Genomic DNA, 22,539 nt, shown 5'->3' on the forward strand with positions numbered 1-22,539 from the left:
CGTGCCCAGGGCGGCCGCCAAGATGGTGGTGGGCGCATTCCCCATGGCGAAGCTGTTCTACTTGGGCATCCGGCAGGTTAGCAAGCCGCTGGCCAACCGCATCAAGGATGCCGCCCGCCGCAGCGAGTTCTTCAAGACCTACATCTGCCTGCCGCCAGCCCAGCGTGAGTCTCACCCCAAGGCCCCTAGCCCTTCCATTCCAGACCCTTCTAGTTCAGGGGGATGGCTTCTGTGCCTGACCAATCCCGGCGCGAACCGGCAAAACGCTATAGCCAATGATGATGGCTTCTGCTAGAGGGGCGTGTCACTCGCCCAATAGGGAAGAAGGGCGAGCAGTCAGGGACGTCACCGCGCGAGTTTGGAATGCAAGCCAATAGGGAAGAGGGCTTGTGGCGGTTGACGTCTATGCCAGCCAATAGAATGAGATATGAGAAACATTAGGGTGGGGCTTATTGTCAGAAGTTAGGGGCGGGACTGAGAAGAAGTCCCCTTGGAGATCCCTTACCGAGCCATCCTTAGAGAGACACGCTTAACTACAGAAACGCCAGCTTGTCCCTCACTTTCCCTCCGGCTTGTGGGTGCTTTGCGTATCAGCCTGGGTTTAGAGCACAGAGCTTGTACGTTAGTTTTAAACTGAGTTAGGGTCGTGATGGTGATGGAATCTTGCGACCTGGCAAAAGGATGAACCCAGAATAGACGTCCTTCCGTCTATTTATGAATTTCCTCATAGCAGTCTATTCGTTCCGTAGCCGCACCGTGCAGGCTTCTTGGCTGGACACTGGGAGATACGGTCCTAATATGTCAGCATTATCTCAGAACTGTCAGGGACTGTAGGCAGCCTGGAGTTTAGAGCAGCCAGGTGAGCTAAGGTAATCTCCTGAGCAGAGACCTCACTTGCTTTGCAAACGCACCAGATATGTGCTCCTAGGAAAGACTGATCTATCTTCGTGAAGCAGAGACCAAGGGAAAGTCTTTGTAATTTGCTGAGAACTACCGTTCATGTTTATCCAACGCCCCATGTAGCTTTGGTATGATGAGTGTCTGTTTTGAGCTGACCCTGCTTATGAAACAACAGGGTCTATGCCAGTACCATTCTGTCAAACCAAGACCCATACAGTGACAATCTAGATGGGATGGCAGAGCCCACTAGATACGTGACCTGACATGGAGTACAAAGAGTACTTCCTGGCAGAGGAAGAATTCCAGCTGAGACCTGGAGGGTGAGGAGAATCTCACCAGACCACTAAGGGACATTGTTGGCTCCAAGGGTGGACACTAAGGGGGACCCTTCACTTTTCACCTCCTCATACGTGTTTAATAAGATTCTTGGTCCTCTTGGTGTTTGGTGGAGCTTCTGCCTGGGCCAAAGGTCTTGCAGTGGTAACATTTTAGATTCTGAAGCCAGGCGTGGTGGTGTAGACTCACAGCGCAGTGTTTTGGCGGTTGAGGCAGTAGGAACCTACCTTAAGATACCTTATTGAGCCGGGCAGTGGTGGCGCACATCTTTAATCCCAGCACTTGGGAGGCAGAGGCAGGCGGATTTCTGAGTTCGAGGCCAGCCTGGCCTACAGAGTGAGTTCCAGTACAGCAAGGGCTATACAGAGAAACCCTGTCTTGAAAAACAAAAACAAACAAACAAAAGATACCTTATTGAGTTCAGTCTGGGCTACAGGAGACCTTGTCTCAAAAACAAAACAAAAAAACCAACAAAAAAACCCAAAACAAAACAGACAAGCAAACCAACCTGCAGTGGTGGTCTACGCCTTTAATCCCAGCATTTGAGAGGCAGAGGCAGGTGGATCTCAGATTTCTGAGTTCAAGGCCAGCCTGGTCCACAGAGTGAGTTACAGGGCAGCTAGGGCTGTTACACAGAGAAACCCTGACTACAAAACAGACCAACCAAACGAACAAACAAACAAAAAAACTGGTCTCATGTGTTTGTAAATCTCAGCACTTGGAAAGCAGAGGCAGGAGATTCAGTGCAAGTTAGGAGCTATTTTTACTTATAAAGTGAGTTCCAAGATCTGCAGGACACAAACCAGGGATGACTGCTTAAATTTATAGAATAAAAAAGTAAGCCGTCACAGGCAGGAATTTGATCACTCTCCAAGATCACACTCCATTACAGTCAGTTCATCGTGATGGAGGCTTGTGCCAGAGCCTAGCTGTGGACTCTGGACTCATGGGCCTGTTCAGCTTCCTGCTTTTCTTCCAAGTCCTGGGACTAGTCTTAGCTTTGTGGTTTAGGAAACAGCTCAACCCTACCCCTTAAATGATGACTTTGGCAGGTGAGTGTAACCCACCCGAGCCTCTGTTTCCAGTTCTGAACAGAGGCAGTCATGAACCAGGAGCAGTTAGTGCTTTCCTGCTGCATTCCAGGCTGTACTCTCCCGTCCTGCAGGGCACCGAGTCCTTGGTGGTTGCAGTAGCCTTGCACTCCCGCTGTATGGATGCCTTCTGTGCATTTATGCTCCGTGAGACGCCGCCTTACTGTGAGGAGTGTGAAGATGCAGAGATCAGGTCTCAAGGATTCCTGTGGGGCAAGACAGGCAACAACCGGAATCAGTACCTAAAATACAAAACAGGAAGTCTAGTCAGGCATGGGGACACATTCCAGCACTTGGAACGCTGAGGCAGGAGGAGTGCTTCAAGTTTGAGGCCAGCCTGGACTACCTAGTGACTTTCAGCCGGCCTGGGCTCTAACATAAGCCTCAGTTTCAAAAACAAAAGACAAAAGCCTGTTAGGTAGCAACAACTGCTGTGGAAGTAAAGAAATCAGGTGGAAGGAGCTGTGTGAGCAAGGGTTCTGAGGTCTTACTGCATCTGGCACGTTTGATGGAGGGTACCAATGGCAATAGGAAGATAGCTCCTGGGTGGGCAGGGCCTGACCACTGCAAACACCTTGGCTTTGCCCTGAGTAGGCAGGGCTCATTAGAAGGTTTTGATCCTTGAGAAGTAGAGGATCTGATTCTATGCCTGAGTATGCGTGTGCATTTGCATGTGTCTGTGGTGTATTGTGAGTGTGTGTGATGACTGAGATGACTGTGTATGACTGTGTGTATGGTGAGTGTGTGTTGTGAGAGACAGACGGAGTTGGAAGGGGAGTATGTGTGTGCATGTATATGTGTGTGTGTATGTGTGTGTGTGTGTGTGTGTGTGTGTGTGTGTGTGTGTGTTTGGCCTTGAAGATTTGAAGATGGAACACAGGGTCTTTGTGTGCACTGGGTAAGATTATCCCTGAATCACACCTCAGCTTCAAGGTAGAGTTTATTAATTTTTTGTGACTGGCTCTCATGTAGCCCAGCTGGCCTCAGTCTTGCTATGTACTAGAGGATGACCTCAAACTTCTGAACCCCCTGTCTCTGACTGCCACGCACAGGTTCGTAGGCATGTAAGTCTATGCATTTTCTTGTATGGTTTCAGCAGTTTCACTGTTTTATATTCCGTTAACCTTTCTTGCCCTCTCCCACTGATCCACTCCCCTTCCCAGACAGCCCTCTCTCTTACTTCATGATTTTTTCCTTCCTTGAGACAGGGTCTCACAGGGTTGCCCTGGCTGGTGTAGAACTGGCTGTGTAGACCATGCTGAACTCATCAAGACCTCCCTGCCTCTGGAGTTCTGAAATTAAAGATGGCTTCTTATAGCCAGGCAGTGGTGGCACAGGCACCTTTAATCCCAGCACTCAGTAGGCAGAGGCAGGCAAATGTTTGAGTTTGAGGCCAGCCTGGTCTACAGAGAATGTTCCAGGGCAGCCAGGGCTACACAGAGAAACCCTGTCTCCAAAAACAAAGAACAAGATGGCTTGTTATTATTATTTTTTTAAATCTGTTGAGTTGGTTGGCTGTGCATGCGTGAGGGGTTATACTAGCTTGACTGTGACATCACCTCTCAGTGAAGAATAAGTCTCCCTTCTTCCAGCAGCTATTAACTGCAGTAGTTCCTTAAGGCAGGGTGGGGCCTGGTGCGCACCTCCTGAGTTATATTTTGTTAGATCTTTGGTGATCACTGGCTGAGGGCGGATGCATCAAAGAGACAACTTCCACAGACCAGCTCGGTAGCCTTTAATCTGCAGTATTACTTGGCACTAAAAAAAGTTAGCTAGCTAAGCCTATAATCCCAGCTACCTAGGAGGCAGAGGCAGGGGAATTGAAAGTTCAAGACCAGCTTGAGGAATAGAGTGCATTCACAACCAGAACATCTTTTGAGACCCTGTCTCAAAATACTGAGTGAGAAGGGTGAAATAAGTAGCCTCAGATGCATGCCAGTGGGAGAGAGCTTTGTAGTACAGGGGTGTGGGTAGGGCCAGGCATGCTGACAAATGCCTACCCAGCCAACACTGGGAAGATGGAGGCAAGACCGGGAGTGGATCAGGAGTTTGAGGCCAGCCTGGGCCACTTGAGGTCTGGTGCCTGCTCTCCACAGTTATCTCTGCTCACCCTTGTTTTTCATGACACTGACATTAGTTGTGCAGCCTGGAACTTTCCCCAATTGGACTGAGTTGTGTGTCTTTGGCATGGATCCCACAAAGTATAGTGTGTCCATATCTATCTGGGGAAGGATAGGTTTGGGACACACCAGACTTTGTGGGCGTGTACATGTGTGGACATGGTCTTGAGTCCCAGGGTTAGCGAGTCAACCTTCCTTTCCTGTTAGTAGTGACTGATCTGGAAACTTGTTTGAAAGCAGAGTTGGTAAGAGCTGGTGGGAGAGTAGATGGCAGACAGGCAGAGGGGACTCTCCACCATGCTGTTGGAGATGTTTGAGCTTGGAGAGCCCCACCTACCTAGGGTCCTGTTTTCTTTCGTCTGTCCTTCCTTTCGTCACAGTGCTAGGTGCCTGTGGCTGTGGCTCAGCCAGTTCAGTCGTGGCTCTGAGTTCCCAGAGTTGTCTCTCCAGGGCCTCTCTGGCACTGCTGCTCCCTCTGAGGATCTTGGCGCTCAGCCCTTGTGTCGTACTTCACTTTGTTCTAAGACAGAGCCTCACTCTGTAGCCCTGCCTGGCCTGGAACTATGTGGACCAGGCTAGCCTTGAACTTGTAGAGATCTTCCTACCTCTGCCTTCTCCTCAATGCTGAGATTAAAGGTGTGTGCCACCACATCGGGCTGTCTGCCCCTTCTTATCCACACGGCCTGGAAGGCCATTGTGGCTGCTACAGCTGAGAGAATACAAGGAAGAAGTCCCCAGAAATTCAATAGTCATGAAGCAGAAACCTGCCCCGTATGTTAGTTCCTGCCTGTCCCCAGTGATCCACACTCCCCGGGGGGAAAAGACAGCCTTATTTTTTTTTTTTAAAGATTTTTTTATTTATTTTATGTATATGAGTACACCGTAGCTGTCAGGGCATCAGATCCCATTACAGATGGTTGTGAGCCACCATGTGGTTGCTGGGAATTGAACTCAGGACCTCTGGAAGAGCAGTCCGTGCTCTTAACTGCTGAGCCATCTCTCCAGCCCAAGACAGCCTTATACTTGGTCCCGTTCCTTGATGCACTGTGCAACGGAGGCAGACGTCTTTTTTTTTTTTTTTTCTAGACAGGGTTTCTCTGTGTAGCCCTGGCTGTCCTGGAACTCACTCTGTAGACCAGGCTGGCCTCGAACTCAGAAATCCGCCTGCCTCTGCCTCCCGAGTGCTGGGATTAAAGGCGTGCGCCACCACCTCCTGGCATGAAGGCAGAAGTCTTATTTTGTTCTTTTTTGGCTTTTGAAGACAGTGTTGTACAGTTCTGGGTGCTGGCCTGGAACTTGTAGCTATCCTCTTGCTTCAGAGGTCTTTTGAGTGCTAAGATTTTAGACATGTACTGCAAGTTCAAAGTACTCTCTTCCCCAGCCTTCATCACAACAAAGCATGTTACACATGCTTCCAAGGAAGCTGAGGGTGACTCTGGGCAGATGACCCGTTCACTCACGTGGATTCCTTTCTAGCGTGCTTCTCAGTGTCCGCGTTTGCCACATGCAGTAAGCAAGGCTGTGGCCCTTCAAAGATGCTCGTTTTTATATTAGCTGTATTTTCATTACTGTATCTGAATACCTGAGGCGGATTAGGTGTATAAAGAAAAGAGGTTTAAGCCGGGCGGTGGTGGCGCACGCCTTTAATCCCAGCACTTGGGAGGCAGAGGCAGGCGGATTTCTGAGTTCGCGAGTTCGAGGCTAGCCTGGTCTACAGAGTGAGTTCCAGGACAGCCAGGGCTACTCAGAGAAACCCTGTCTCGAAAAACCAAAAAAAAAAAAGAAAAGAGGTTTAGTTAGCTTAGAATCTGGGTATCATTTGTATCCACTCAGCTCTTTTGATGGCCTTCTTGCTGCTAGAATTCTGGGACATGACTGTGTCTGTGGCTTGTCTCTGTGTATAATGCCATCGGGATTCTGGGATTCTGCCTTTGGACTTCATCATAGTGAGCTTAGGACCTAAAGGCTCTACTTTCGAGTCTTCACTGTCTAGGTAAGTCTCTGCTCTCTTAACCACGAGCAGAGCTTTCTGGGGATTACACTCCTGTTGGAATTCTAGGGATGAAAACACTTGAAGGCTAGACATGGTGTCTCACGCTTGCAACCCACTGACTCCTTTTCTTTTTTAAATTAAGAAAAAACAAGATATATTTTTATACGTTTACTCATGTGTATGCGTGTGTGCCACATGTGTGCAGGTAGACCAGAAGAGGGAGCCAGATCCCCGGAGCTGCGGGTACAGATGGTTGTTAGTGACAGAATGCTGGGAACGAAGCTCGAGTCCTCTACAAGAGGAGGAAATGCTCTTAACCTCAGAGCCAGCTCCAGCTCTGGAGTTTGTTTGTTTGTTTGTTTGTTTGTTTGTTTCTTCTGGGGGGGTTGTGATGTTTGAGACAGACTTACACACTGTAGGTCATGCTGGCCTCAAACTCGTGTGACTTTCCTGCCTCAGCCTCCACAACAGTAAGATGACAGTCATCTACCACCACAACAGTGGCCCCTTTGTTTCTTTAGTCTGTGGCTTGGCTGGGCTCTGCTGGGAGGTTCCTCTGTTAGGGTGCAGGAGCTGAGTGGCAGGCGACAGGTGGCAGGTGCCACCATGGAGCATTGGTACCAGCTCCATGGCCTCTCCCTGTAGTCCTCTCCCAGCCGGCTCATTGCCCTGGACTTACAAAAATACACCGAGTTCCCGTTCAGCAGGAAGTGGGTGGTGTAGGCCATTAAGGGCAGGGCCTGGATGTACACAGTGTTATCCCCATGGCTCTGTCAGTCAGGGCAGCCCTGAGTGCAGGCTACAGATGGTGCAGGAAGAGACTGCACTGCCTGGCACACAAAAACTGGCATACTCGACCGCAGCGCAGGCACCCTGATTTGAAATCCTGGTATCACCACTGACTGGCTCTGTGATATTCAGAGCAGGTTGCCCTCTCTGAGCATCTATTCTGTATTTCAAAACCAAGCAAACATCTGGCCATTGCTGTGTATGTTTCCAATGCCAGCACTGGCAGTCTGAGGACAGGAGGAAGTATGTTCAAGGTTCACCTTGCTTACTAGCCACTTTGGGGTCAGCCTGGGCTGTATGAGATTCTGTCAAAACAACAAAAGGAGGTCGTCATAAAACTTACCCCTGAGGTTCTTGTGTGAGTGTGGAAGACTCTGACCTAGGGCCCGTGGACCTGATCATTCTCAGTGGCTGGGAGGGCACAGGCTCTGTTGTCATGTGAGAGTAGGGCTTGGTACACTGATAAAGGCTTTCTGCCCTTGTGTCCCTGCTTTTTTATTTCCCCTGGGTGTGTCCTGGGCATATCATTGCCTTTCTGCAGAGTAGAGTACTTATGTCTGATGACCAGTGCCTTCAGCATATTCCGAGGCCAGTCAATAGCATGGCCCACAGCCCAGCCTAAGGAACGTGGGCAAGTTATTTAACCTCTCTCAGCCCTGGTTTTATAGTCTGTTTTTGAATGCCCTGACACTTTTATAAGTTAGTATGACAAAGGAAAAAACTGTTTTTTATAAAATTAAGGGTTGAACTTGGGGTCTCAAGCATCCTAGGTAAGGGCTGTACCACTGAGCCACGCCCCCAGCCCCTCACTGGGGGATTCCAGGCAGGGGCTGTACCACTGAGCCACGCCCCCAGCCCCTCACTGGGGGATTCTAGGCAGGGCTCTACCACTGAGCCACGCCCCCAGCCCCTCACTGGGGGATTCTAGGCAGGGGCTGTACCACTGAGCCACGCCCCCAGCCCCTCACTGGGGGATTCCAGGCAGGGGCTCTACCACTGAGCCACGCCCCCAGCCCCTCACTGGGGGATTCTAGGCAGGGGCTCTACCACTGAGCCAAGCCCTAGCCCTGGCCTAACTCCTAAGTGCTATTGTGAATGTTAGTTGAAATACATAAACATTTGGTACCATGTTTGTTTTTCTTGTCCTATCGTGGTAATGTTAGCTCGTGTGCTGTTGACGCCTGCTCTGGCTCACACTTAGGACTTGCAGCCGTATGGGCTGTGAGCCCTGCGTTGCAGTTGGCTCTCACAGGCTTACCACTTGTGCAAGTCTGGGCCTCCTCTCTCCAATTCTAACATGTTAACAATGGCTATTTGATCAGAAGGTACAGTTAGAGCCAAGCATGGCTCCACAGGCCTGTAATCCCAGCAAGTGGGAGGCTGATGCAGGGTACCTGCATCTCAGTGGGCTCCAATGTGAGGTCCTGCCTCATAAACCAAGAAGGGTGGGCAGGTGGCACACTCCTGTAGTTTCTGCACTAGGTAGGTAGAGGCAAGAGATCTGGAGTTCATGGTTAGTCGTCCTCAGCTCTGGACTGAGTTATAGGTCAGCCTAGGACTTATGAGGCCCTTTCTCAAAACAATTCACTTCAGCAACGGAGGCACACAACAAGGGGGAAAAGAAGCTCACATTGGGAAACTAGCTAGGAATAAAGACAAGTGAGAAAGTCAAACTCACAAGGTGGCTGTGAGGGACAGGGCCACCTGGGCCAGTGTCCCGTGCCCCAGCCTGCCTGCAGATGCTCCAGGCTGCACCACACCTTCTTATAAACTGAGTGCTTCTTTCCAGAAAGAAAGGCCAGGTCTCCTACAGCCAGGGAAGGGCTGGACCCAGGCCACTCGATCCTCTGGGACCTTTCCAGCTTCTAATGGCCTGGGGGATGGGAGCCATGCTGCAGGGAGGCTAGGCAAGAGGCTTCCTTTGCAGCCTCCCTGTGAAGACCATAGCTTCAGCTCCCAGTGGAGTTGGGCAGGTTCATTATTACTGTTGTCTTCAGTGCTATTTTGTACTGGACATGGAACCTAAACCCCATGTGTACACCTGCGCCAGCACTGGCTGTCCCCTCAGCCTCCACACGAACATGTTGGCCCTGAGCTTGTGGCCACTGGCTAGTCTTTCTGTGTGTTTACTGCCTAAGTTATAGCCTGCTAAAAAGGAATGTGTCTGCTGTACCTCTTGGTATCTGGCTTAGAGAAGATCATGTGGTACTGTGGCACGCATGGGACCGCAATAGGAAAATGCGTTCCCTGTAGACAGCGAGGCACCGTGCTGAGGGGGAACCTAAAGAGAGCCTGGCAAGCTGAGACCTGTAAACCCCACAGATCACAGTATTACTGACGTGAACTTCAGATAGCAGGGTTAAAGCCGAGCTTGGGGCTGGTTGGTAGAGTGCTCCTGTAGCATGCATGAAGTCCTGGGCCCGGGCCCAGCCGTGCATAAGGACGTGCTTACACACAGCCTTAACCAGCACTCGGGGTGGAGGAGCCCAGCTGTGCATAGAACGTGCTTACACACCGCCTTACCCAGCACTCGGGGTGGAGGAGAGATGAGCAGAAGCTCCTGGGCATCCTTGGCTGTATTTTGAGTTTGAAGTCAGCCTGAGCTACATGAGACTCTGTCACAAAAAAACAAAAACAAAAAATCAAAACTAAAAATACCTAAGTGTATGTGTTAAAAAGATAAAAAAGAGGAGAGATAAACACAAGTAAAACCGAAAATGTCCAGGAAGATGAAGAAATAGAACCATTAGAACACCTAGAAATGACAGCCCCAACCGGTCACACCTCAGTTAGAGAACGAGGCCTAGCTAGACATGGTGGCACTTTCCTGTAATCCCAAAGCCTGGGGAGCCAGGCAGGAGATCTCAAGTTCCAGGCAAGCCTGGGCTATACAGTGAGAGCCTATCTCAAAAACCAAAGAAAGAGAGCCAGATGCCAGCACCTAGGAGGTGGAGGCAGGAGACTTAGTTGTTTCAGGCCAGCTGGGTTCCTGAAAACCATCTCAATAAACAAATATGACAAAAAGAAAAAAAAAGAGGAGAAAGACTAGTGCTGGTGCAGTCCAGTAGCCGTGTGCTTGCTTAGCATGCACAAGGGCCTGGATCCATCCCCAGCAACACACACTGGCAAATAGAAAGGGCCATGGTGTACGGTGTGCGCGTCTTTAGTCCCAGCACAGGCAGAGGCAGGTAGATCTCCATCAACTGGAAGCCAGCCTAATCCAGGCTAGACAGCTCTATGATGAGACCCTGTCTCAAGGAAGAATGTTAGGGAGGGAGGGAGGGAGGGACAGGCAAATACTGGATTAAGTACAGCTGCGTAAGGGTTGGCTGAGCAGCAGGCAGATGACCTGTAGGCACAATATGGCTTTGTGGGTACTTGCCTGAGATGCCCAGGAGTGCCACCTACATGGCTTGCCCCAGCTGACCTGGGGAAGCACTGGAATTTTTATTTTTAATACTCTCCAGAGAAAGTGACTTCCCCGAGATCTATTTATAGTCTTGAGAGTGTCACATCAGCTCTCGTGTATGGCAGCCAGGCTGCTGCTGTTGACCTCCAAACACTCAAGATGCTCTCCTACTAAGGAAACACTTTTCTCGTGTGTGTGTGTGTGTGTGTGTGTGTGTGTGTGCGTGCGCGTGTATGTGTGTGTGTATGTGTGTGTATGTGTGTGTATGTATGTGTGTGTGTGCGTGTGTGTGGTGTGTGTATGTGTGTGCGTGTGTGTGTGTGGTATGTGTATGTATGTGGTGTGTGTGTATGTGTGTGTTTGTATGTATGTGTGTGTATGTGTATGTATGTGTGTGTGCATGTGTGTATGTGTATGTATGTGTGTATGTGTGTGTGTGTATGTGTGCGTGTGTGTGCGAATGCTCATGCATCATTCATTACTACCAGTTATGTATCTTGCTAACATAATATATGTAAGTATTTAAAAAAACAATTAGAAAGGGTGGCATTAATTGTTTTTTATTCTTTTTTTCAGTCTTTCTCTCTCTTTCTGTTGTTGTTTACAAGGTTTCTCTGTGTAGCCCTAGCAGTCCTGAAACTTTGTAGACCAGGCTGGCCTCAAACTCACAGAGAAACACCTGTCTCTGCCTCCTGAATGCTAAGATTGAAGGCATGGGCCACTCTGCCTGGTCTTCATTAATTGTATTTTAGAAATTTTTTTATCCATGCTAACCCCCCCCAGTGTTTTTGTGTACACAAAACAATGTCTTCCTTCAGTCATGGTGACCCACATCTGTAATTCCATCCCTCAGCAGGCTAAGATAGGATTGCTGATAATTCAAGGCCAGCCTGGACCAAAGAGTGAACTCCTGCCTCAAAAAAACCATAGCGGTGCTTACTGTGAGTCCTCAGTGCAGGTCTGGGTGGACATGTGGTTGCCCTCATGTAACTCTTGCTGCTTGACTGAGTGCTATACTCATAGAATCCCAGCGACTCAAGGTGCTGGCTGGACGGTTGTGAGCTTAGGGCCAAGCTTGACCACTGGGCCTGTCTGAAAAGAAACAGTTTTTAACCAACTGGGACTAGGCTTGGTGGCATTTGAGAAGTGGAGGCAGGAGGATCAAGACTTTTAGGTCATCTTCAGCTACTCTGAGGTCAGCCTGGGCTATGGGAGATTGTCTCAGAACAACAGAGGGGGCATATAGCTAAGTGCCTATTCTGCTTCTGTCTCCTAGCTACAAAACCAAGCAACCTTTTCAGGTCCTCCCACTGTGTTTGAAGGCTAGTTGGTTTATAGTGCTGTATCACAGACTCTCCTTGCCTAGGCTGCTTGCAGTACTCTGAACAGACAGGAGAGGGCGCCCAAGTCAGCGCTTCAGCTCTGTCCTGCACCTGGGCTTGCTCTAGCTGCGTGGCAGGCACAGAGAGCTGACTGAATAGCTAGCTACCTGACAGTCGGTGTTCCCAAACGGCTTTGTACTCCTCTCGAGCTCATTGAAAACCAGCCAGTAAATCTTAACCAAACCTGCAGTCAGACCTTCTGCTGACTAGACAGTAAAGCACCTCTCAGTGGTTTGGTGATGCTGTCTTCTTGCTGACGGGTTGTTTGTTTGTTTGTTTTTTGGGGGGGTTAAATTTAATTTTTTATTTTTATTTTTTATTTAGGCGGTTCTCATGACCTCTAAGCACCAAGCTTCTTATTTCTTTTCTTTTAACTGAAACACAGGCCAGGTACCTGAGGCGTTCAGAAGATAGTGTTGGATCTGCTGGAACTGGCGTTATAGACAGCTGTCAGCTGCTATGTGATTGCTGGGAACTGAACTCAGGTCTTTGAGAAGAGCAGTCAGTTCCATGCATTTTTAACTTCAGGAGGGCTTAGGGATAAAGTGTGTGTTGGGGCCCTAGGTTCTATGCTGGGGAGTGGCCGGGTGTGGAGACACATGCCTATAAATCCAGCGCTTGCAAGCCGGAGGCAATAGGATTAGGAGCTCAAGGCCACCCTCAGCTACCAGCAGGTTCCAGGCCAGCCTAGGCTATGTGAAAACTTGTTCAGAGGGAGAGAGGAGAGAGAGACAGAGACGTATGAAGGTGGAAAATGCTCTTTCAAGGCCTGTGGTAGACTACTATGTCCTGGTCATGTGCTGCCCTGCTGTGGGAAAGAGGCCTGTGTCTTTGTTTTGAGACAGGGTCTTTATGATCGTCTGTATATGCTTGGCCCAGGGAGTAGCACTATTTGGAGATGTGGCCTTGTTAGAGGAAGTGTGTCACTGTGGGTGTGGGCTTTAAGACCCTTGTCCTGGCTTCCTGGAAACCAGTCTTTTTCTAGCAGCCTTCAGATGAAGATGTAGAACTTCTAACTCTTCCTGTACCGTGCCTGCCTGGATGCTGCCATGCTCTCACCTTGGTAATAATGGACTGAACTGTTGAACCTGTAAGCAAGTCCCAATTAAATGTTGTCCTTACAAGAGTTGCCTTGGTCGTGCTGTCTGTTCACAGCAGTAAAACCCTAACTAAGACAGTCTTTCTGTGTAGCTCAGGCTAGTCTGAAACAGTCTTAATTCTCAGCCTCTCAAGGGCTGGAATTACAGGCCCAAGTCAGCACACCTCTACTGTGGCCATTTTCAGCCCCACAGATGAAGAAACTGAGGCCTCAGGACAGGAGGTGGTGAATGGCTCAGCATGGGCTTCAAGCCAGCCAGCCTGACTCCTTGTAGCCTTGGCCACAGTGCTCTAGGGCTCAACTCCAGCTCCATTCCGCGGGCAGCCCTGCTCTCTCCCATCAGACGGCTACAGTCCTTGTCTGCTCCTGGGATGATGAGCTAGCAGCCCTTCGAGCCATGCCTGCAGCACCCATACTTGCACCCCACTCCTCCACCTGCTGCTCTCCACATTTGCAAAACGGGAAGCAGAGGCACTGTGCTGTTTGGAATCCTGACCAGTCACACAGCAACTAAGCAGCAGGTGTAGGAGGGCTGGAACCCAGGACTGCCCAGCTCTGAGCACACTGAGCCCTCAGCCTCCAGAACTCCCAGGTATCCCTCCCTCTCCTAAGCCCAGCTGGTCTGTCCAGGTCTGGGTGGGGAGCACAGGCAGAGGTCATTCTGTGGCAGAGTCATTAGGAGCCTGCATTAGTCACCACTCCTTGTGTTTAGTGCCTGCGTGTGCTAGGAGCTGTTCTAGAAGGAAGGGCTATGAGTCAACAACGGGACAGACGGGGAGGGGAGTGTGCTGTGCACACCTGTGATCCCAGCATGTGGAGGCAGAAGCCGGGGTAGCCTTGGTTACACAGGGTGTCTGTCTACATGTATGTCTTGTGTGCTTGTGTGTCTGGTGTCTGTGGAGGCCAGAAGAAGACTTGGGATCCCCTGGAACTGAAGTTACAAACTGTGTGAGCCTCTCTGTGGGTGTTGGGAATAAAACCTAGGTCGTCTGGAAAAACAGCCAGTGTTCTTAACTGCAAGGCCATCTCTCCACCTGGCTGAATTTTGAACTTTATTTTTATTTTATGTGTGTATATATGTGCCTACACACATATATATGCACCATGAAGGCCAGAATCCAGTGTTGGACGGCTTGTAGCTGGATCTACCTGTTGTGGGATCTCTTCAAGGAGAGTCGAGCTGTCTCTCCAGGCTTTTCTTTTGTTTTCTTAAGGGGGGCTTTCACTAGATACCCAAGACTGGCTTCATATTTGTGACTCTCCTGCCTCAGCCTCCTCAGTGTTAGTAGGAAAGGTCTGTGGCACTGTGGTAGGCTTCAGAGTGAGCCCACAGGGACACATCTAGGGACAAGGCAGAGACTGCTTAGAGCCATGTGATAATTGACTGACCAGTAGCAACAGTGGTAATTTAATTATGCTATTATCTTGACAGAGGATGCTAGATATCTTGTTAGGAGTTTATGGTGAGCCTGGCTTTGTGAATGGGGAATATTCCATAGAGAACCGAGTCCCCGAGGCAGCACATGCTGAGAAACACGTCCTTCTTGTACCCAAACCACTTCACTAGGGTTTCATTAGTAATAGTCATTCTTTTATATTTTTTAGAATTATTTATTTATTGTATGTATATGAGTACACTGTAACTGTCTTGAGACACACCAGATCCGATTACCAGGCATCAGATCTGATTACAGATGTCATGAACCACCATGTAGGTGCTGGGAATTGAACTCAGGACCTCTGGAAGAGCAGTCAGTGCTCTTAACCGCTGAGCCATCCCTCCAGCCCTTTTGTATTATTATTTTTTTTTTAGATTTGTTTTTATACACTTACCTGGCAGGGGAGATACCATGATTATAAAGGTGATTTTCCCAGAGTGAGACTTATTCATTGTACTCGAGATGTGCTGGCCCCTGAAGTTTCCCGAAATACAGGAAATTCCAGAGTAATTTGTGATAGTGGGGGGACTGTGTTTGATCTATCCTGTGGGGCATGGGGAGAAAGAAAAGATTTATTTTTATTATTATTTTATTATGGTATTATGTTTGGCCTGAGTGAATATCTGTGCACCTGCTTGCAGTGGATCCTGTGAGACTAGAATTACAGAAGGTTGTGAGCTGCCATGTGGGTGCTGGGAATCAAACCTGGGTCTTCTGGAAGAACAGCAAGTGCTCTTAGCCTCTGAGCCATCCCTCCAGCTCTTGTATGTAAATTTCACAAGTTTTTTGTTTGTTTGTTTGATTGGTTTGTTTTTGTTTGTTTTTGTATTTCAAGACAGGGTTTCCCTCTGTAGCCCTGGCTGTCCTGGAACTTTCTCTGTAGACCAGGCTGGCCTTGAACTCACAGAGATCCTCCTGCTTCTGCCTCCTAAATGCTGGGATTAAAAGCCTATACCACCATGTCTGGCTAAAATTATATTGTATGTTGTGCGTTTGTGTGTGTTTGTGTGTTTGTGTGTGTGTGTCCCCACGTGCCACTAGTGAGCATATGGAAGTCAGAGGGCAACTTATAAGAGTTGATTCTCTTCTTCTACCACATGGGTCTCAGGGATTGAACTTGGGTCATCAGGCTAGGTGACAGTTGACTACTTTTAGGTACTGTACCATCTTGTCATTGCCAGTTCTGGATGCGTATTCTTAATTGAGATACAACATGTGTTTAATACTAAGGGCAGCCCTAAAGAGTACTGGAAACTGTTCAAACATCTAGGGACTGCGTTGTCCCTAGATGTGTCCCAGTGAGCTCAATACTCACTCTGAAGCCTACCACAGTGCCACAGACCTTTCCTACTAACACTTAGGAGGCTGAGGCAGGAGGATCACAAATAGGAGGCTTTCTGCCCCAGGTTCAGTCCCAGCCTGGCTTACATAGTGAGACTGTCTCAGAAACACAGTAATAAGGCCAGAATGGTAACACCTGCCTGTGTTCTCGGCTAGAGGCAGGAGGATGGCCATCCTGGGCTGTATAGCGTAGTTGAGGCCAGCATTGCTACATGAGAACCTGTTACAAAAACAAGCAAGAACGAAAAGGACATCGTGCTCGACATAGTGAGTTCCAGGTCAGCCAAGGCTAGCCAGTGAGGCCATGTCTCAAAACAAAACAAAAACAGTTTAATAAACAGTAAAAACTAAAATGAAGACAGGAATGGTGGTGCATGCCTATGATGCCCACAGCTTGAGAGGCTGAGGCAGGAGGATTACTACAAACTCAAGGCCAGCCTGGCTCTACATGGTGGAGTCCCAGGTCAGCCAGGCATAGTGAGACCATCTCAAAGACTTAGTGGGGCAGTGGTAGCACACACCTTTAATCCCAGCACTTGGGAAGCAGAGGCAGATGGATCTCTGATTTGGAGGCCAGCCTGGTCTACAAAGCCAGTTCCAGGACTGCCAGGGCTACACAGAGAAACCCTGTCTAAAAAAGGAAAAAGAAAAAAGAAAAGAAAGAAAAGACTGTTGAAAGTACATTTGGAAAGGAGCTGGCTTGGGCACCGCCTCTCTCCTTCCACTTGATGGGCACCCGTGATGCCGGACCGTGAAGTCGGGCACCTGACCACCCCTGCTGCTCGAGGCTCTGCTGAGGAGAAGCAGACCAGGCAAGGAGGCAGCTCCACTCCCCACTTAACCCCCTCAGTCTGCACTGAGGACCTAGGATGGAGCCTCCTGACCCACAAAAGCTGCAGCCCTCCCTCTGCATTCTGGGAAGGAAAAGAAACTGGGGAAGTGGGCGATAGTGCCATGGAGGAAGATAGCCGCCACTCTGTGTGGTGACCTGAGGAGTGGCAGTGGGAGCTAAATGTGGCTGCTGGGCCTTTACACCTTGTGTGCTCTTAACACTCAGGGGGCAGGTGCTTGTGACCTGCTAGGGGCATGGCTTCCCATCTGAGGACCTCTGCTCTAAGCAGGCTTCTGCTCATTGCTGCTTTCTGGAATCTTCTTGCGCTTTGAAGGATGTCTCTGGAGCTAGGCCTGATCCTTATGGTCCAGAACTACCCCAGCTACTCAAGAGGCAGAGGCAGGAGGATCATGAGTTCAAGACCAGCTTGGGCTACATCTGGGAAAAAGTAAAAAGTGATAGGACGTAATGGTTGTCATCCCAGCACATGGGGAGGTAGAAAAACAGAGTCAGACTGAAGGTCACCCTTGGCTACATAGGGAGCTAAATGCCAGTATGCGCTACATCTGTCTGTCTGTCTAAAAAAGATGGGGTATAGCTTAGTGCTAGCAGTGTGTCTAGCATGCACGAAGCCCTGGACTGACCTTAGTACTGAGGGAAGAAAGCCCCCAGGTTACCCCGGGAGGAGACTCTGAAGCAAGGGACAGGTCTTGCTTAAGGCGACCTCCCACTCCCAACTTGGTCTCTGACTGCAACTGGAACAAGAAAGTGTGGGGCGGGGCTTGGGAACACAGCTGACCCCTCTCTCCCCTGCAGTGTACCACTGGGTGGAGATGCGGACCAAGATGCGCATCATGGGTTTCCGGGGCACAGCCATCAAGCCGCTGAATGAGGAGGCCGCAGCAGAGCTGGGTGCTGAGCTGCTGGGTGAGGCCACCATCTTCATTGTGGGCGGAGGCTGCCTGGTCCTGGAGTACTGGCGCCACCAGACTCAGCAGCGCAATAAGGAGGAGGAGCAGCGGGCAGCCTGGAACGCGCTGCAGGACGAGGTGGGCCGCCTGGCACTGGCTCTAGAGGCGCTGCAGGCTCAGGCACAAGCGATGCCCTCCTTGAGTGCCCTGGAGGAGCTGCGGGAGGAGCTGCAGGAAGTGCGTGGCCAGGTCTGCAGTGCTCACTGTACTCCCAAGTGCCAGACAGCATCTTCCAAGAAGTAGCCAGCTGCTGGGGCCTGGACTTGTCTGTGGCTATGTGGCCCTCGATAGGGCCTTCTCCTCACACCTCCTGGCCTGGGCTGCTCTGGCCTAGCAGAAACCATGAGGACCTTGATGTAGCTGTGACGTGTGGTCACCCCTTACTGACAGAATCTGGGCATTTCCCCCGGGGAGCACTCAGAAGAAGCGTTCTGAGTCCATCAGCCTCTGACCCAAAGTGCTCAGCCCCACCAGGAACCACACTGGACTTTGAAGGTCTTGGCCAACCTGTCTCTCCACTGCTCTAGCAAAGGCAAGAAATGGAGCCAGGGCTCGAGCCTGATGAGGATGTAGACAAGGTCACCTGCCCATCATTGGACCGCCTCCTTCCTTTGGTGGACACAGGCCACCGTGAGCCTTGCCTCAGGTCAGTGTAGCTCCCATGGAGGCAGCACAGTGCAACTGATGCCCTCATTCTCCTCATTCTCCTTCTGCGGTCCCAAGGGGATCATGGCCGTACAGATCCCCTCACCCCTCAGCCTGTGGCATTACCTCGCTCCCTCCCTCAGCACAGACTGATCCTAGCTGGCTTGAATCTGACCTGCCTGGCTCAGTTGCTGCGCCGCTGCCCTGTCCTAAGGGTCCCTGGACCTTGTTTCAGGTGGCACATATTTTCTGCTGTCCTTCAGTGGCATTTTTCAGTCGGGTGAGTTAGATGTGACACACATCTGTCTGACCCTCCATACCCCGCAGGCCTGGGTCCTCACTCTTCCTGTTGCTCCCACCTTCCTTGACCACGCCCCCAGACGTGACATATTACTAGAAACGTGATGGAGGACACAGAGCAACCTGTTCTCCCACCGTTCTGGAAACCAGCAGCAGAGGCCAGGGTGTTTGGGTTCCACTTTCTTCTGGCTTCAGGGGCTCCAGAGCTCCTGGACTCTGTGTCCTGTCTTCATGTGGCTTTCTCTTCCCCCATCTGTCTCCTGCAAGGACACCTGCTCTGAATACAAGACCTACCCTAAATCCAGGATGACCACACTGAAAGAGCCTTTGTTACATCTCTGAAGACCCTTTTTCTAAATGGGACACACAGGTCCCAGGATTAGGACATAGGGTTTTCTTTTGAAGGCTCTCTATTCAGCTTGTTACCTTCTGCCGTTCTAAGAAAACGCAAAGCCCCCTACTATGCTGTTTGGCCATTTGACAGCCTACTCATAGCTTCCGGGGCTGGGCTAACCACTACAGCTCCAGAAGGATTGTGAGTGCAGCAGTCTCTGTCATGGCTGTCCAGTTCCTGATGGAAGGAGCCATAGAATAAGGAGGCCTCCTAAGAATATACGAGAGGCATAATTAATATGGACCTCCAAACTAGGCCAGTGTTCATAACAATAGAGAAAGCCAGCCGGGCATGGTGGCACATGCCTAGAATGCCAGCACTCGGAGGCTGAGGCAGGAATGAGCCTGGGTCCCATTGTGAATTCCAGGACAGCCTGCTGAACCACAGGAATAGACCCTGTCTTTAAGGGGGGAAAAAGATGAAAAATAAAAAGAAAGACAAAAACATTGGAGGAAACCCAGAGGTTTTGGCTCTGGGGGAAAAGGGGCCAAGACTCATCCTGTGAGCTCTTCCCACATTGGGAGGCTGAGGCCCAGGAAAAGGGAAGCTAAGGGACTTGCCCAAGACTCCATAGCTCAGGAGGGACCAGCCACAAGGGTGGGGAGGAAGGACCAGAGGACCCAGATGGTTCTGGCTGCAGGACAAGGTGAGATGAAGGCTGGACATCTGCCCAGTGGCCAGAGGACTGGGTTTCTGCCCTCTATCAGAAAAGCCCCGGGCCATACCCAAGACCTCTAAATATAGGAAACAGGTTCATTCTCCCTGGCCCTTGTCCTAGAGGTGGCACTTGCAGGGCTTCCCCCCAAGGGGTTGAAAATGACCCATCCCCAGACTGAAACCAACACTGAAACTGTACCTCCGCTTCTTCTAGAAGAGGCAGAAATTGGTGTCTTTAAACTTAGGTTAGAGCCTAACTGGGGACAAAGGGCACACATGGCTTCGTGATGACTGGAGGACAGAGGGAGGAGCCAGGGAAGCTGCCCGATTGCCATGGTTACTGCTGTGGAATCGAGTCTGGCACTAACCACCAGTCCTGGCCACCCTGCCCTGAGTCAGTCCACAGCAGTTACGGCAAAGCCAAGACAAGTGAGGGCGCAGAGCTCTGTCAGGTCAGTCATTACTCTGACAGACCAGCTTCCCTGTTGGTGAAGACCCCATAGGAATATTTTCTCTGCTTGCTTGAGAGGAAACAGGCACCGAGATGAAATGTCACCTTCGGGTTACCCAAGCATAAAAGTAGGCCTCTGGGCCCAACCTGACCCAGTGGAGCCTTCACATGGTCCTGGTGTGTGTGGACATGGTAGGCCTGTGGCAGCCTCACCCATGGTGACAGTGCAGGAAGAAAGGGTGGTGTGGTGTGTGATTCCAGAAGTCTCTGCAGGGCAGGAGGCCAGCACAGCTTTCATGGTTCTGGTTCCCTTGGCACTGCAGTGTTACATATTTCCCACAAGGGGAGAAGGAGGAGAATAAATTCATGAATGAACCTGGTTGTCTTCAGTTTCATTTGTGTGTGTTTTTAATTGAAAAAGTTCAGTAGACTGACAGATGGAGGCGCTGGCCACCAAGCCTGGTGACCTGAGTTGGCTCCCCAGGACTTGCATGGTAGGAGAGAACTGGCTCCCTCAGGTTGTTAGACCTCCGTGTTCACCTCGTAATGTGCACACAACCAGAGACACACACTAAGTAAATAAATAAACAAAGTGTGAGGAGAACTTCTTTTTTAATTCCAGGATGGCATAGGCCTGTAATCCCAACACTTGGCTCTCATGCTAAACGAGAAAGACTTCTAGGGAGCCTGAGGCAGGTGGATGTCTGAGTTGGAGTCCAGTATGGTCTGTAGTCTAGCTCATTCGATAGGGCATGAGACTCTTAATCTCAGGGTCGTGGGTTCGAGCCCTGTGTTGGGTGCAAAACGCAACTGTGGGCCTTTCTAAGCCTGCCCCAGCTCCCAGATAAGGACACAGACACCGTGTTTACTTATGCACGCATGCCTAGGCCTTGTTCCCAACCAGCTCATAACTTACTGTACTATTTCGATTAATGTAAGTTCTGCCACTTGGCTGGTTACCTCTCTTCAGTTTTATACATCTGACCTCTTTGACTTGGTGGCTAATCTTCCGTGCCACCCTCTTTCCCAGAGTCCCCTCCTGTTCAGAAGTCCCACCTTACTATTCTACTTTTTGCCATAGGCTATTTCAACCAGTCAGAAGGTGTCTTAGGCAGGCAAGGTAAGACACAGACAAAAGTGTACCAAACATCAGTCCAGCAAGTTCCGGGATGGCCAGGGCTACCCCAAGAAACCTTGTCTCAAAAAAGAAGAAAGAAAAGAAGACTGCAGGTTTGAGGGGCTGTATAGCAAAACTGTCTAAACAACCGAGGATTGCAGCAGCCGTGGCAGCACATGCATCTGAATGGCAGCACTTGGGAAGTAGAGACTGGAGGATCAAGAATTCATTGTCCTTCACAAAATGGGCTTAAAGCCCATCTTAACCAGAACAGCTGCCCTTATTTTATTCTGCCATTTAAGAAAGAGTTATAGAGTTGCCCAGTCTGTGCCCTAGCCCTGTTCTTTGCCACGCTAGGTCCCCATCAGAGCCCCGGTCAACTGCAGCCCTGGCCTCACAGATTTACAGCCCAGTGAGGAACAACTGCACACGTTTTCTCAGCGTCACCTGCTCCCTCCGTGGTTATGTGGGTAGATGGGACTGGACCTAGACTCCTCCCTCCTGAGTGACTTGGGGCTTCAGGACATTGCAGACAGATCCCCGTCATACCAGCTCACACAGCCTGAGCCAGTGTCAGTGGCTCTGTTTGTCCCATCCCTGGCTGTTGGTTTCATTGTTGGACAAGCTCTTGGTTGGAGAGCCACCATAAGAGAATGGATCTTATAGAAGCTCCAGTCAGTTCCCCTGGCCCCAAAGCTATCCCTTGGCTGGCCAGTGTGAGCATTGTGGATAGATTGACTGACAGGAAAAGCCTGCCTAGCAGCTAGGGTGCTGTCACCCACCAACTGGACACATGTGCATGGAGCAGCTACTGTGTCCAGTTTTCTACCAGTGTCTGGAGCAGCCAGGAACAAGACAAAGCTCAGCAAAGCCATCACGGAACTGTCACTCCAGCACAGGGGTAAAGAGCTGGCACTGGGGAAATGGTGCAGTGGGCAGGGCTCTTACCGAGCATGCCTGAAGCCTTGAGTCCAGTTCCCGGCATTGGATAAACAACACAGACCTGTCATCCTGCTCCTGTGGAGGTGCCTCAAGTCAAGGTTGAGAACTCCATAGAAGACACAGGTAAGAACAAGCAATCCTAACACTGCAAAGCTTAGCAGATGAGGCCTCTGAGCCGAATCCGTCAATAAAGTATTTATAAAACAGCTGTGTTCACTCACTTCCACATTGTTGATGGCCACTTTAGCTGGATTTGAGACTCTTGAGAACAGTTACCCACTGGCCCTTTACAGGAGAGCTTCACTGACCCCGTACAGCAAGGGGAGACAAA

At 50.2% G+C, this 22,539-nt stretch overlaps 2 protein-coding genes and 1 non-coding gene across 3 annotated transcripts in view; all 3 read left to right on the top strand.

The window, feature by feature from the left end:
- On the top strand, positions 1-20,524 carry LOC114630440 (optic atrophy 3 protein homolog). The gene is made up of 2 exons (XM_028778668.1): positions 1-164; positions 17,548-20,524. Exons 1-2 carry the CDS (start codon positions 23-25, stop codon positions 17,943-17,945), a joined length of 540 nt encoding a protein of 179 aa, XP_028634501.1. The 5' UTR covers positions 1-22; the 3' UTR covers positions 17,946-20,524.
- On the top strand, positions 14,945-15,107 carry LOC114630487. The gene has a single exon (XR_003712829.1). It is a non-coding gene; the product is annotated as a U1 spliceosomal RNA (small nuclear RNA).
- The window catches only part of LOC114630479 (optic atrophy 3 protein-like), an 11,138-nt gene continuing 6,840 nt past the window's right edge, over positions 18,242-22,539 (top strand). The window contains exon 1 of the mRNA XM_028778718.1: positions 18,242-18,348. Coding sequence (XP_028634551.1) covers positions 18,242-18,348 — 107 coding nt within the window. The remainder of the gene's footprint in view (positions 18,349-22,539) is intronic.

This window comes from Grammomys surdaster, unplaced genomic scaffold, assembly GCF_004785775.1.
Source record: "Grammomys surdaster isolate TR1022 unplaced genomic scaffold, NIH_TR_1.0 339, whole genome shotgun sequence".
In the NCBI taxonomy this organism is placed as follows: Eukaryota; Metazoa; Chordata; class Mammalia; order Rodentia; family Muridae; genus Grammomys; species Grammomys surdaster.